Raw genomic sequence first — 16,099 nt, 5'->3', positions numbered from 1 at the left:
GAGAGAGAGAGAGAGAGAGGGAGGGAGGAAGGGAGAGGGAGAGGTATGAGTATAGGCATGAACACATTACAAGGTATATGTGGAAGTCAGAGTACATTTGGAAGGTGGTTTTCTTTCTTCCACCATGAATTCTTGGGCTCAAATTCAGCCCAATAGGCTTGTGTGGCAAGCATTTATTACCTACTAAGCTATTTTGCTGGCTCCAAAAGAAATGTATATTAGAAAATGATTGTAATATATATATATTAAACTCAATAAAAGATCATGTCCTATATACAGAATTAATTGTCATCTAAGCAGTAGATGTACCTGATAAAATAAAAAAATGGCAACTGTTAACAGTTCTTGTTGGAGAATAGACTAAATCATCCCACACCAGAACAACCAAGTTTAACTGTTTGTCCCCTGTCCTAGTTAGGGTTTCTGTTGCTACAACAAAACACCATGACTAAAGCAACTTGGAGAGGAAAGGCTTTATTTTGCTTACATATCCATAGCACTGTTCATCACTGGAGGAAGTCATGACAGGAACTCAAGCAGGACAGGAACCTTGAAGCAGGAGCTGATGCAGACAAATGCCACAGAGGGGTGCTGCTTGCTGGCTTGCTCTCGTGGTTTGCTCAGTCTATTTTCTTATTGAACCCAGGACTAGGGACGGCACCACCCACAATGGGCTGGGCCCTCCTCTATCAATCTATTAGGAAAATGTCCTACAGGCTTGACTCCAGTCCAATCTTATGGAGGTATTTTCTTAATTGAGGTTTCCTCCTCTCAGATGATTTTAGTTTTTTGTTGAATTGACATAAAACCATCCAACCTATCCTAAATCTACAAGTTCTAAGTAAAACCACATTCTGACCTAATAGTAACAATATGGATGGACCTAAGAATTGCACCAATAAATCCTGGACTATTTAGAAACTCACACTTAGACATTTTCATCAGCTCCACTCAAATCTGTGCTATGTCTAACCTCAGGCTCCAGGCCTTGTTCTTGTTGCAGATCTTCTGGCATCCCTAGTGGTTCTTAGGAATGCTCTTTAGGTGGTCTTTCGACAACAACTGTCAATGCTGATTTCCTGAAGTAGGAACATAAGGTCCAGAGTGTCTCTATACATTTGCAGCCCAAGTTAGAACTCAGGTTTTCTTATCTAAACTTGTTTCTACCAATTCCATGTTCATCCCACAAGAAGCCAGTATACAGTTCCTATAGTCCTACTGACCCAGAACAGAGGGCTGTTTATTATGCTCTTCCATTGTCCTATGGCTAAAGAGACATAGCTATATAACACTGGAATTTATCAGCACTTAGCTTTATATTAGAATCATTTAGTTTTTGTTTTCAAAGAGAACCTTATTATCTCAGGCTGTGCTTGAACTCCTGATCCTCCTGCTTCTACCTCCCAAGTGTTAAACTTTTAGGCATGTATAACCATATCCTGCTTTATATATTACTGGGGATCAAACCCATAGCTCAAGCCCTCATCTAAGTAATTGAGACATGAAGACTCCCGGGCTTCTCCTTGACATACTAATTTTGATGCTTTATAAGCAAGGTCATATAAACATTTAAAATATTTTGATTCATGCAACTGGCAAAACACATACATGTGCAGCTTAGATGATAAAGATCCATATTCCCTTCTTCATTCTTGAACTTCTCAGACTGGCTACCATCTCTCCAAAGGACCTATTTCCACCAACATTGGAAGTTCTGGGCATATAGTAAACAGCACAAGCTATTTTCTATAAATCCTCTAAAATCACCACTGCAGGCCAGCCTTACATTATGGCACATTTTACTGTCACATACCAATATTTGCTATGGCTTCAGAGTCTTCAGCACATAGATGAGTATTTCAGAACCCACTTAAATAGCCCTTCCTGGGATTTATTTAGATTGGAATTTGTACTTTAAAAAGCCTATGAAGTGATTGTAATGTACACTTGAGTTTGAAAATCTATCAGATAATTCATCCCTTAATTACACAGGACAATAAAAGCAAAAAGCTGAACGTTCCTTTATGCATTTTAAAGGAGTACCAAAATTCAGTTACAAAAAAAATTTAGTAAAAAATTTTCTCTAATACAGGCATCTTGAAGGTACTAGCCACTAAAAACTTAGTAGTTCTAGCAGGTTGCATTCTCATCCAAATTAAGATTCTTAATGAATTTTAATTTTGTGATATTATAACTCAAGTATAAAAGCATGAATCTAAAACAGTTGTATTATGGAATGGTGGGAAGCAGGTCTGGAGCTAATGCTCAGCCAGCCCAGCCCCTCATGTATTCACCGGAACCTACAGTAGGTGTTACTCTTTCTACAGGCCTGAGTGTCTCACTGGTGAGTTATGATTATTTCTACTCCCAATTTTCAGTGTTCTGCAGCTCAGGTGACATAAATAATGTAAGTTTTATAACTCAGAAAAGTTATATAATTATATTGTATCATATGTTATAGCTTAACACTAAGTTTATTTGTTTGAAGAGATGATGCACTTGGTAAAATGCTCACCACACAGATGTAAAGATCTAGCACCCCAAAAGGCTATGTGGTAGTGTGTACCTGTCTTCCCTACCATAAGACAGGGAAAGAGGGTGGGATGGGAAAACTCTGGAGCCCCTGGTTTAGCTAGTCTAGCTGAATCAGTGATCAATAAGTTCAGTAAGACATCCTGTCTCAAAAACTAAGGTAAAGAGTGACTGAGGAAGAGCTCTCATACCAACCTCTGTCTGTCCTCCACATGCTCCTGCAGGTACACACCCACTCTCAAATATGCATAAACAAACAAATTAAAGTTATTTAACCCCATATTCATGAGAGGCAGCACCTTTTATTTAGCTAGCTATAAAATTTGACAATTTAGAAGTATGAAGTCCCATAAGAAGCTCAAAAAAAAAAAGAGAGAGAGAGAGAGAGAGAGAGAGAGAGAGAGAGAGAGAGAGAGAGAGAGAGAGAGAGAGAAAGGCCAAAAAGAGGAAGCCTCAGCCCTTCTTTGAAACAAACAAACAAACAAACAAAAAACCCAATAAGTGCATAGGACCCTCTCAGAGTGGGGTACACCTAGACCTTAAATCATTAATAACTCAAGAGCTAAGAAGATAGCCTTGTGGCAATTTTTGGTATTTAAAAATCATTAAGTTTAATCTTTACACAGCAAGAAAACTTTGACTATTTCCATGTTACATTTTGTTTTACATGTACTTTATGATCACTGTAACTAGTAAGATTTCAATGCATACTATCAAACCTTTAAAAAAAATCAAGTACTGACAAAAATATATTCATATATTTTATGCTAAAATGCTTTTAACAATCTGTACATGTATCTGTCTTTTTAAAAAATGAAGTTGTAAGAAAAAAAAGTATGAAGTGACTTGAAGAAGACTTTAAATAATACTAATGAGAACAGTCGATATCCAATAGAAACTGTATACCACTGAATACAAACAGAAGAAAAATAACATTTTCTCTTATTTATAGGAATTATACCTAGAAAATAATCAAATTGAAGAAATAACTGAAATTTGTTTCAATCATACTAGAAAGATAACTATGATTGTATTACGTTATAATAAAATAGAAGAAAGTCGGATTGCTCCTTTAGCATGGATAAATCAAGAGTAAGTATCTACCACAATTGAACTTTCTAAGCATCCTTTTCCACGGAACTGTTATTCTTAATTTCAGCACTTAGCTACCCCACTGAGTTTCCAAACCATTTGTTACATAACTGGCATCATGACCACTGCTCTCTGGGTGCTAAACTAGCAAGAAAAGAGGGCTGGTGCCTAACAATCAAATGCCACCCAAGCAGTGTCTACTTCACAGGTTGTCAGTTGAAATGGCATGTCTACAGACAAAGGAGTAAGTAGACAACTGTTTTCTATACCATTAGATGGAAATGCCCGGCTGCAGAGGCTAAGCCTGTCTTCCTAGATCATACTGCCTTCTTTCGCCTGAACCATTTCTCAATCTTAAGAAGGCTTTGAGAATAGAGATACAAAATAGAATCCACCTTCCTAGACAGGAATCAACAGCGTATCTGCAGTCTTTATTAAAGGCTGCATGTCTGTGCAAATATACACTCCCAAGTTGACTAGCTTGGGAAATGGGTTGGTTAGAGAGATGAAAAGAGGTTTGGAACCAACTGGAGGATAATGAACTCTTTCATGAATAGATGAGTCTTTATTGGGTGAAAAGGGCTGGGCAGAAATCCTTGTAGACTCAAGAAAAGCTTCTGAGAAAAAGGATGGAGCTCACCACATTCCTGGGAATTCCCAGTGCATGAACACTTCAGATCCCTCTGTTTTACCCTAATCCCTTTATCTCACCCCAAGTCTCTGGTATGGCAGGTCATAAATCTAATAAGGATGAAAAATGAAGGCAGCCCCCACTCTTACCCTAAATCTCAATACTGGAACCAAAGACACCTGGATTTCATTTGATTCAACTTTGAATATTGTTTCCCAATTTCCCAAAGGATCTGAGTTTTCCGCCTGGATTCTGATACACACCCTTAGCTAAGGAACCCGTGTGAACACTGGTAGGAGCATGAGCTTGAGAGCCAGATACACCCAGGCTGGCCTAGAACCTAGTTCTGTTCAGGATCAATATAGGACAGACAGTCAGTCTAAAGTTCCTTATCCTGTTCACTTTTCCTTTGTTGCAGAAATCTTGAATCTATAGACCTGTCTTATAACAAGCTCTACCACGTCCCTTCCTATCTACCCAAATCTCTTCTACACCTTGTCCTAATTGGGAACCAAATTGATCGGATCCCTGGCTATGTGTTTGGCCACATGGAACCAGGCCTGGAGTACTTGTACCTGTCATTTAACAGACTTTCTGATGATGGTGTGGACCTAGTCTCGTTCTATGGGGCATATCATTCTCTGAGAGAATTATTTCTGGATCACAATGACTTCAAATCCATACCACCTGGAATACAGGAAATGAAAGCACTACATTTTCTGAGGCTGAACAACAATAAGATCCGGTAAATTTTAGATTTTTCAAGTATCAATTTAAATTTTTATTGACAAATAAAGACCCATAATATGAACCTTTTGATTTATTTTGAAAAGAAAAAATGGGTATAAAGAGTAATTAGAACTAACCAAAACTGACAGTGTTAGTAATTGCTAAAGTGGAATAATACATCTATGATGATTATGACTTTCATTTTTGTATTAATTTTGTAAATTCCCATAGTATTAAGTAGAATATTATTACACAATATGTAGAGTTTGGAGACAGACTCATTTAAGGCTGTAAATCAATAAATAAGTCACTATACTAAAATCCCCACGTACATACAGAAAGTGCCCTGCAGAGTACAAAAGTTGCCTAGAGTCTTATGAAGGCAAATTCTGAAGAGATCTATTGGCACTCAACTTCATTCCCTTTTCAGGACTTGTGTCTATATTTTTAATCATTACACCTTTAGACCAGGCTGGCCTGGAATGCATTTGCGTAGTGAATATAAACTCATTGCAATTCTTCATTAGGGTCTTGAGTACTGGAATTACAAATCTGAGTTACCATGCCTAAGAAGCAAAACATTTTAAAAACTTAGCTTCTAAATTCCAAATTTAGATTCTTGGACTGTTTATAATTTACGTGTCTATTTTTCTTTAGGAATATTCTTCCTGAACAAATCTGCAATGTTGAAGAGGATGAGGACTCAGCTCTTGAACATCTTCATCTTGAAAACAACTATATCAGAACTAGAGAGATATCATCCTATGCCTTTTCATGCATAAGACTGTATTCAAGTATTGTTCTTAAACCACAACGCATCAAGTAATTTCAATTTCCCATTGCCATTTATAAATTTTACCCAAGCATAATAAGCATTATATCTCTTTTATTGTGTGTGTGTGTGTTTGTGTGTGTGTGTGTATGCGTGCATTTGTGTGTATGCGTTTGTGCAAATGACTGCAGTACCCTCAGTAACTAGAAGGGAATGTTTGGATGCCCTGGAGCTGGAGTTACAAGTGGTTCTGAGCCAACTGTTAAGTGTGCTGTGAACTGAACTTGGGCACACTGAAAGAGCAATACATGTTCTTAACTGGTTGATCCATGCCTCCTGTCTCCAAAACACCATTCTAATACTTATTTCTTGGTTTAGATCATTTTACAGTAGTTATATATGCACATTGGTAATGGTAAGGAAAGCTAGCAGAAGGGCATACAAAAATTCTACACTGTAAGTCTAGAGTTCGTTCTTAAAGTAAAAAAAAAAAATCTATTTCAAAAGAGCGCTTTCATTCTTTAACAAGATAAAAAGATTACAAAAAGTAACCTGGGCATGGTAGCACATGAACTTGGGAGACAGAGGCCAGAGGATCTCTGTGAGTTTGAGGCTACCCTGGTTTATATAGTGAGTTTCAGGACAACATGGACTATGTAAAGACCCTGTCTTTAAAAAAAGACTACAAAAGCAAGAACTGTTCTAAAAATACAAATTACTGTTAACTATAAGCTGACATAAATGTAAATACAACCTATTATACACTGATTATATAGTTAACAACCATCTCTTTTGCCATAGTTGCTAAAATATACTTTTTATCAGTTTAATGAACAAAGTAATATTCATTACACACTGACTTGTAGTGATTTCTGTTATTAATGTAAATATTATCTATCTGTCTAGCTATGACCTATCTCTCTGTACTGATACAAAATTTTATATGATACATACTGAAACTCTGTTGATGCCTTTTACTAACTCTTAAATTTATGTTCTGAAGGAATACTAGTGTTATGATTTAAGCTCTAGCTTTGGGCTCTGCCTTAGTTTCTTTTCCTGTTACTGTGGTAAAAATACCTCAATAAAAGCTAACTCAAGGAAGAAAGGGTTTATTTTGTCACAAAGTTTAGGGTATAGTCTGTTATGGGGCAGGGACGTCAAGGGAGCAGGAGACTGAAAGAGCTGGTCACACTGTGTTTAAAATCAGGAACTAGAGGCAACAGTTGCCTGTGCTCAGATCAAAGGGAACTAACTCAGGCTCAGTGAGATGAGCCAATGGAATTATTATCTAATACAACAGTGACAGGCTATTAAACAATTTACTTCACATTCACACACTTTATTTTCAAATGAGCGTCACACTCTGTAGCTCAGGCTGCCTTGGAACTCACTATGGTCCTTCTATTTCTGCTTCCCAAGTGTTAGAGTTACAGGTATGCATCACTGGTCAATCTTACCATGACTTTCTTCAGCTGCATTATGAGAGGTCGTCTTTTTCTGGTAGAAGTGTAAGCAGAAAAACCAAGGACCAGGCAAGAGCTGTCAATCAGCTAAACAGGGTGATGAAAAGAGCATACCAGCCTAGGCTTCTCCTGTCAGGGCCTGAGAGTGCTCAGGGACTATGTGGCATGGTCAGCATCCTGCACAGGAAGGATGGCATATGCAGCAGCAAATACAGATGCACTGTGGTCTGCTCTGCACATTTCCCCCAACTATGCTAAGGTGCAGAATTTCTTATAAAGCTAAAAATCAGAATGACAGTTGGAACTTTGCCCTGAATTTGGAAGATTCATTTATTTCAACTGTTTTTATACTTTTGTGAACATTTCCACCATGGAACCTGTTCAGACTTGAAATTTCATCATGTTCTAAATGGGATGTTTTAATTTCATAGAAATAGTGATAAATGTTCTTGCAGCAAACACTCTTCTTGACAAGAAACAGATGTTCAGTTTGGTCTCATAAATCTGCTGTAATTACTAGCACATATGTGCACTAAGGAGGTGTTAGAATAACCATGGTTGAGAAAACATTAATGGTATATCTTGACTTTGCACATATGTGCAAGAAATGCTATCTGTACTTTTAATTTTAAGATTTGGCTTATTGTATATAACTATTTTAAAAACACTTAGATTTGATCTAGTAGAAAACATATATAGCCTGGTGTTTTAAAGAAATAAATATACCAGAAACCAGAGAAAGACCTAAGATATTATGTTTTGAATAGATCAGCTGATCAGATCACACAAGGCTCATGGGAGATCTAGGTCACTGATAAGGACTTGAGCAGTGGCTATTTGTAAGAACAGACTGAACCTGGCTTATAGTACAAGCAAGAAATGGGAGGAGAGTAAAGTGAGATGGATGTACGGGTGAGACACGCTTTCAGAGTCACACACCCTGATCTCAAGGCACAGAGAAAAAGCCAAGTTCACCATCAGTCTCTATGACTTAGGTCTCTGTCTTTCCAAAGCTAGCTTCCAGGCCCATGTACCTAAACTCCGACTCTTCAGGAAGCTTCCTCCAGTACTTCATGCTTATGCTAGCATAACAATTCAGGTCACATCTGGGTTTACTAATTATATGTAATTGACTGCCTGGTATTTCTAGTGAGGTATGATGTTTCGTGTATGGAGGTGGGACATGAGAACAAGGCTGAGAGGTATATTGAATGTTCCCAAAAGGACTATAAAATTTTGGAGAAAATAAAGAATTCATCTCTTGAAACCTTGCATGCTGTGCATAGTAGGCAATAGAAACAAGCATTGTCTAAACAAAGAATCTTGTCTTTCTGGGTCCCCAGTGCAAAATGGGATCAATTCATTGGTCATTCAAAGTTAATACAAATACTAATCCCCTCAAAAAAAAAAAAAAAAAAAAAAAAAACTAACCAAACAACAACAAAACAGAAAAGAATCTGAAGAAAAATTAAGCATTTACAAAAGAAATATGAGAAATTAAATAGAAAAACATTTCATAGGGTCATAAAGTTAATTAGAAATAATGCTTCTTATTAATCTTTCCTAGCATAGACTTCACAGAAACAAAGGGGATTTTTAACTTTGTATGGATGTGTGTGGATGTGCACATGTGTGCAGGTACCCAGAGAGGCCAGAGGCATCAAATTCTTCTAGAACTGGAGTTACAGGTTGTTGTGAGCTGCTCAATGTGGGTGTTGGGAACTTAATTTGTGTCCTCTGAATAGTATGCAACTTAACTGCTGAGGTAGTTTTCCAGCCCAGATTGTATTCTGTAAACAATCGAATCATGTTTTGACAACTGGAAATACTTAGTATTCAATATGGTTGTTCTGAATCACAGTCCTTCCAAAGCTATCATTTAAACATACCATGTGTTACTATGTTCTCAAGCTGATGATTTAATGAAATACTCACATTCTGCAGTTTAAGGGAAACCTCAAAGGGTGGTGTAAATAAAACCCTATATGGTATCAGTTCTATCCTTTCCTCTCATTTAGGGAAAGAGTAAAATCTTCCTTAGGGAAGAATTTATAAACTGAGAAGACTGAACTAATTCTTTGTTTATGGCTGCATATCAGTTCGGATCACTGACTGATTCTAAACATTTTAAAAAATACTGAAAGAACTTATTACACGAGATGTCATCTCTAATCTAATACCAGAAAATCATTACATACCCCTAAGCTCAGATTCTGTGAAACACTGATATTTATCTCTAGTACTTATAAAACAAAACTGAACATGGTAACTTGGAACTGACCTGGTCTAAAACTTAGACCTGCCTTCACCGTCATCACAAAACTAGGGAAACAACTGTGTCTCACAGTGGATGGACAATTAAATGATGTGATGTCAAAAGGAAGTGCTCAGCCCAGGGCTGACTTGTGAAAGTTTGTATCAATGTCTTTATCCAGAGACTTCGGACAGAGTAAACTCCCAAGGCTTCCCGGCTGGCCTGGAAGGCTTGTATAGGGGGCATAGCCATGCCAGCAGCTCAGGAAACCATGGCTCTCCTGAAGAGCAGGTAGGAAATCAACAACAAAATTCAAGTGCAGCCATCTTTTCAGTGTGCCATAGCATGTTCGTGTTCATTACTAAGGACTGTGAACTATGCTGGAGAACATCTCTGTGCCAGACTCCAGCTAAAAGAGCATATTAAGTATAAATATTGAAATTCAGAGTCTAAAGTACAGCCTAGATTTGAAACAAACAAACAGCTCAGAGGTTGAGACCATTTGTTGCTCTTCAAAGGACCCCAGTTTAATTCCCAGCACCCACACAATGGCTCACAACCATCTGTAACTCTGGTTCTGGAAAATACAATGCTCTCTTCTGATCTCTGTGGGCACTGCGTATGGTGCACTTATGCACAGACATGCAGAAAGACACTTATGTACATAAAAATAAATCTAAAACTTAAAATAAAAGAAAAACAAACAAACGAACAAACTGACAAAGGCCAGAGAAATGCCTCAGTAGATAAGAGCACTTGCTGTTTTCCAGAGGACTCATGTTCAGTTCCCAGCACACAAATAGACTAATGACTAATACACAACAAACAAACAAACAAAATAGTCACAAAATTCACCAGGTTTGGGGTGGTGACATATGCCTGTAATCCCCGTACTCAGAAGAGTAAGGCATGACAATTATTCACATTTTAGGCCAGCTTCAGCTGCACACATAATAAATTATGCATCAGTCTGGGCTATGTGCAAACAAACAAAATTGATAAGAAAGAAAATTAAATTTGACCTGTAGGCCTGAGTCACTTTGCATGCTTGTAATATCCAAGTGTAAAAACAAAAATCAAAACAGAACAGAACAAAACCCTATTTATTACTCATAACAGCCAATCATACTAGAAATAGTATTTAATCATTAAACCTGCATAGTAGCTAGACTCCTCCATTAGAAATATCTGAGTTCCTACTACACTCTGCATAGAGAGCTCAGGCCTTTCTAGTATACAGCAAAGTTGGGGAAGAGCATTCCATGGCAAGTATGTCCATTTGTATTTATGGACCTATGACTATTAGTTCCAATTGAACCTAACCCAACTGAACCAGAACCAGACAGGGATAAATATTATCAAGATACAGAGTTTGAAGATTTCAAAGACTTAATAAAAAATTTACAAATATAATACTGAAAGCTAATACTTATCTCCTGCACTCCAAAATGCTTTCGGAGAAAACAAAATCTACCACATACTACAGTTTGTGGGATTCACATTTGAGTCTATGTGTGGAGTCCATGGCATGTCATCCACATGCTTCAGTGTACTGAAGAACAACTTTGGAAACTCAGATCCCTGCTGGAATTCTGGCTGTCACATGCTGTCATTTGGAAAGGAACAAATGTTTTAACTGTAAGTATATCTTCATGATTACAACGACTAAAAAATAACATGACTACACTTACTCTCAAGTTTTACTTCCTTTTAAACATATAAATGAATAGAGTATAAGCTTACATACTAGCTTATTTTTTCCTTTGCATAAAATGTGAAGAATGTGAACCCTACACCAGGGAAAGCAGAACTGTCTTAAAAATAACATGTGATTTACTAAATGAGTATTAGTTTGGAAGAGAAAAGGAATACATCATGTTATTAAAATGTTCTGATTTGTTTCTAAGTAACAATCTCTGTGGTCAAATAAACTTACATCAAGCCATCAGTGGATATAAGCAAGTCTTTTTGTAAGCTGGGATCAGCTAGAGGTTCACTGTTTTGTACAAACTGGAACATTCATAAGTACCAAATTTACATGTTAACTGTGGATGACTAACCCAACTAGTATTCCAACACCCCAAAGAAAAAAATGCATTCTAAATTGAAAGTCTGTTATAGGGCATCCCTTAGGGACTATGACAAAAGCAACTCTGCACATGTTGAAGTATTTGTAAAACTGGGCTGGAGAGATGGCTAAGTCAGTAAACAGTTTGCCATACAAATATGGGGACCCCAGTATCCATTTAAAAAGCCAGACATAGTGTGGCATGTGCTTGTAATCTTGGCACTAGGAAAGGGGAAACATGGATCCCAAGATTTATTGGCCAGCAACACCAGAGGCTCTGTCTTAAAACACAAGGTAGATGGCACCAATGGAATGACACTGAGGGTCACCTTGGGTTTCTACATGCAACCACACACATATATACACACACATTCTTGCATGTACCTGCATACTTATGTTCACATGCATGAACACACATGCACACCCACAAAGAGATTTATAAATCATCAGCACAAATCCCACATAGATTTATGTATGCAAGTTAAGAAACTATGTCTAGGACTGGAGAGATGAATCAGTGGTTAAGAGCAAAGACTGTTCTTACACAGGAATTAGGTTCAGTTCCCAGAACCCATGTGGCAGCTTACAACCATCTGTAACTCCAGTTCCAGGGATTTGGTCTCTGTAGGCACACATGATACACATTCATACATATGTAAAAAAAGATACCAATTAAATATATAAAATAAAAATAAATCTTAAAATAAAAAGAAAAGAAAGCTTGTCTAGAGTAACAACTATATTAACTTACATTAATTTCACAAGACTATTTTACTATAATAAAAATAAACCAAAGGGTTATAATTAAGACAAACTGGTTCATCTTGCCCAGTATTAAATATTTATTTATTCTATTTATTAACAACTTCAAGGCCACAGGAAACTTCAAAGAGTAATATAATATGCAGTTATATGCTTTCCATTTACACAAACCAATTGATATATCCATCCATCCATCCATCCATCCATCCATCCATCCATCCATCCATCCATCCATCCATCCATCCATCCACTCACTCACTGTGTCTAAATCTCTATCCATTTATCTATTACTCAGGGATGAATCTGAACCTTTTGAATATATTCTAACATTCATCTCCAATACTTCAGTATGAATCACAGAAGAATAAAACTTCCTAACAACTGAGTCAATTATTATTTTTACATTAATTCCAAAAAGTAATTGAACATTGATTCAGTATTATCAAGCTTATCCCATATGCAAATTGCAGCTGTCCCAATGGTCCTATATTGCAGTGCACAAGGTCCAGGACCTAACTGTAGCTCATAGGCCTTTTATTAAGGCCTGATATTCCTTCAGGTGGGAAATGGCATTTGGAAACACAGCTCTCCCGAGATGACTGCTCTCAGCTCCTCTCAAAGGAACGTGCTAAAAGACTTATGTATAATCACACCCTCTCCTGTACTAATTTCTCAAAGCAAAAACACATTTGTAGACTGCAGCATTTACTTTTTTGTTGTTGTGATAAAACACCATGACTCAGGCAATTTAAAGAAGGAAGATTTACTTTGGCTTCTGGTTCCAGAAGGATAGAAGTTCTTCCTGGCTGGGAGTCAGGGCAGCAGCACAGGAAGGAAATGGAAATGGCAACTGGAGAAGAAGCTCAACTATAAGCACAAACTGGAGAGAAAACATGACATGGATGAAGTTATAAACACTCAAAGTCTGCCCCAAGACACCTATTTCTTCCAGCAAGGATGTGCCTAGTAAGGGCTTCACAACCTCTCCAAAAAGTACCAAGTGAATCATGTTTTCAAATATCAGAGCCGGTAGGAAATACTTCTCATTCAAACCACCAGAGACACTTAATAGTATTTCATATCATACATGATATTAAGCTAAATTGTACTGTATAAAGTTTTTATTACTCATTAATTCAGTTATATTCATGTTAAATGAAAATTATAGTAATAATTCTTTCATAACTTGCAACCTTAAGCAAGGGAACAAGAGTGAGCTCTGTCCCCACCAATTGTCACTGCAGCAGTGAACCCATGAAAGGTCAGGGCAGCAGAAGAGAGAAGAGCTACCTGCTACCAATGTCAGTAAATTCTGCCAACCAGGACTTTAAGTTGGATTTTCAAGATATGCTAAAAATTTAGACTTAGCTGAAGGATTTCATATGCTCCAAATCCAACTGCAGACAATGCTGCCTCTAGTTCATGTTCTATAGTTACAAATTTCTGATCAATGTGCTTAGTACCCCATAAGAAACATAAATACAAAAACACACAAAATCACAAAAGCTTTTGTAGGTATCCACTAAATGCAAAACTAGGCTATTATCCAAACAAGGTTTTACAAGCCCAGCCTATAATTTGGGCACTTTAGAGGTTGAGAAAGAAGAATCATAAGTTCTAGGCCAATCTGAGATACTTAAGAGAAACAAACAAAATAAAACCTTGTGGTTACATGTATGTATGCATTCTATGATTCAGTGCTCTTGGACTTTTTTTTGTTTTTGTTTTTTTTTGTTTTTCGAGACAGGGTTTCTCTATGCCGCTCTAGCTGTCCTCTAACTCAGAGATCCACTAGCCTCTGCCTCCTGAGTGCTGGGATGTACCATTATGCTCAGCATCTTTGAACATTATTAAGATAGGGCTTGCATCCTTGCACCCTTGTCATCTCATCTTCATCCATAGTACTACAGTCTTTCTTAATTCACTAAGAAGGTGAGAGAGTTCTAGAAAACAAAATACAAGTGCTGGCAGGCAACTGTGTGTACCCACAGTCCACCTACGATGCCATAGCTCTTACAGCACTTACCTTACCCATGGGACAGTTTCTCAGGCCTTCCCATATCATACTTTGTATTATGGATTTTGATCTTTGCTGTCCATGTCTACATCATGGGCATCATCTTAGAAGTCATATCTGTGCACAATATGAGTTATCTATTTTTATTTTCATAGTACTTAAGGCAAAATAAAAAATAAAATTGCTTTTTTAATATTTTTTAAAGCAGTCAAAATTTCTGTTCACAAAGTAAAATGAGTATTTATTACTTTTAAGTTTAGTAATTTATCTTATTTGTAACATAATATAACCAAAACTTCTAAAGATGCTGCTCTAACATAACTAGTTCTTCAATGTTTAGAGCAAAATACAACAGAAAGGTGGAGAAAAAGAATCAAAATTGTAGAAAAGCAAAAGAATTAGGTTCCTTCATAGTCCTAAGGGTCAAATTCAAAGTTGATTTTTCTCATAATGCAGGAGGAAATACATGTCTTTCTGTGCTGACTTGGGGAAGGAGAGCTACTCAGTTCCACCTTGCTGTACCCTGGGTAAGTTAAGATACAGCAACTTCTACCTAATTACAATGCACACATAGAATTCTCAAATAATAAAATTTGAAAATGTTCATAACAGGGCTGGAGAGATGGCTCAGCAGTTAAGAGCACTGACTTTTTTTCCAGAGGTCCTGAGTTCAATTCTCAGCAACCACATAGTGGTTCACAATCATCTGTAATGGGATCTGATGCCTTCTTCTGGTGTGTTGAAAGACAGCTACAATGTACTTAATAAACAAATCTTTAAAAATGTTCATAACAATCCTTCAAAAGGTAATTAACTCTGTTGAACATGTTAATAGTGTACAGCACATTCCTACAATGTTTACAATAGTGAGATGAACTACTGCTAACCACAATGACATGGGTGACTTTCAAAACCATATTGTTGGATAAAAAAAGACACATGAAGAATGTATGATGCGGTGGCATGTGAACAAAGTTCAAAAATAAGCGATGATGCTGGAATTATCTTTGTTGGGGAAGATGAGAGGGGATTCAGATTTCTTGATTAAGAATTGTGATTCATTGAGCTGTATCATTATGGTATATTTACCTTATTTAATATGTTTCAATAAAATGTTAAAATACAAAATAAGTCATTGTGTAGGACAAACTAAATTTCACTCATGACCTTCCTTTTCATGTCTATATGCACTGATAGAATTCAGGCAGAGAGGCTGGTTACTCTGGGCACAAGGATAAATAAAGTACAGTTCATACTTTCATCCTGTTCTCAATCCATCAAGTTAACAGACACATTTACTAAGTGTATAACAGTGTATGAGCATCTACTCCAAATAAGATGTTGCTGAGAGGGCTGCAGCTTACTTGAGATGCAAATAATGGGGTATCTAGGAGTGCTGAGCCTTTGACATCAGAATTGAGGTTAAAAGATTAGTCTTTTATATAAGGGAGAGGAGGATGAGCCCCCAGTTAAGCTTCCTGACATGTGTGAGACCCAATTTTCTATGGTTGTAACTGGCTTGATTCTGTGCTATTTCTCTGCAGAGTGGGAACAACAGATGATGTGTTTTGACAGGAGAAACTAGATTTTTGCTAGTGGCTATTCACAAATCTTCACAATCACAGGTGATTGGCCAGGACTACCTGTACCCCTTTTAGTTATCTATACCACAACAGATGCAAGCCCAGTTTGCAGGGCTTGGCTTGCAGTTCCCAAAGATGCCAATTGCAGGGTTAAAAGTTTAAAAAAACGTCTTGAGACATGGTTAGCATACTA

The 16,099-nt window shown here is 37.1% G+C and overlaps 2 protein-coding genes across 2 annotated transcripts in view; one reads left to right on the top strand and one right to left on the bottom strand.

The window, feature by feature from the left end:
• ECM2 (extracellular matrix protein 2) overlaps positions 1 to 5,840 on the top strand; it is a 29,592-nt gene extending 23,752 nt beyond the window's left edge. Inside the window, exons 8-10 of the mRNA XM_080926344.1 lie at positions 3,485 to 3,624; positions 4,674 to 5,000; positions 5,642 to 5,840. Coding sequence (XP_080782470.1) covers positions 3,485 to 3,624; positions 4,674 to 5,000; positions 5,642 to 5,810 — 636 coding nt within the window. The 3' untranslated portion in view covers positions 5,811 to 5,840. The remainder of the gene's footprint in view (positions 1 to 3,484; positions 3,625 to 4,673; positions 5,001 to 5,641) is intronic.
• Positions 1 to 16,099, bottom strand: part of CENPP (centromere protein P) — a gene marked incomplete at both ends in the record, with an annotated part of 175,073 nt that overhangs the window by 65,698 nt on the left and 93,276 nt on the right. The window lies entirely within an intron of this gene.

The sequence above is a fragment of the Micromys minutus genome (genome assembly GCF_963924665.1).
Source record: "Micromys minutus genome assembly, chromosome: 1".
NCBI classification, from domain to species: Eukaryota; Metazoa; Chordata; class Mammalia; order Rodentia; family Muridae; genus Micromys; species Micromys minutus.
The sequence above is the reverse complement of the archived record's forward strand: the minus strand, read 5'-3'. Positions and strand labels throughout refer to the sequence as shown.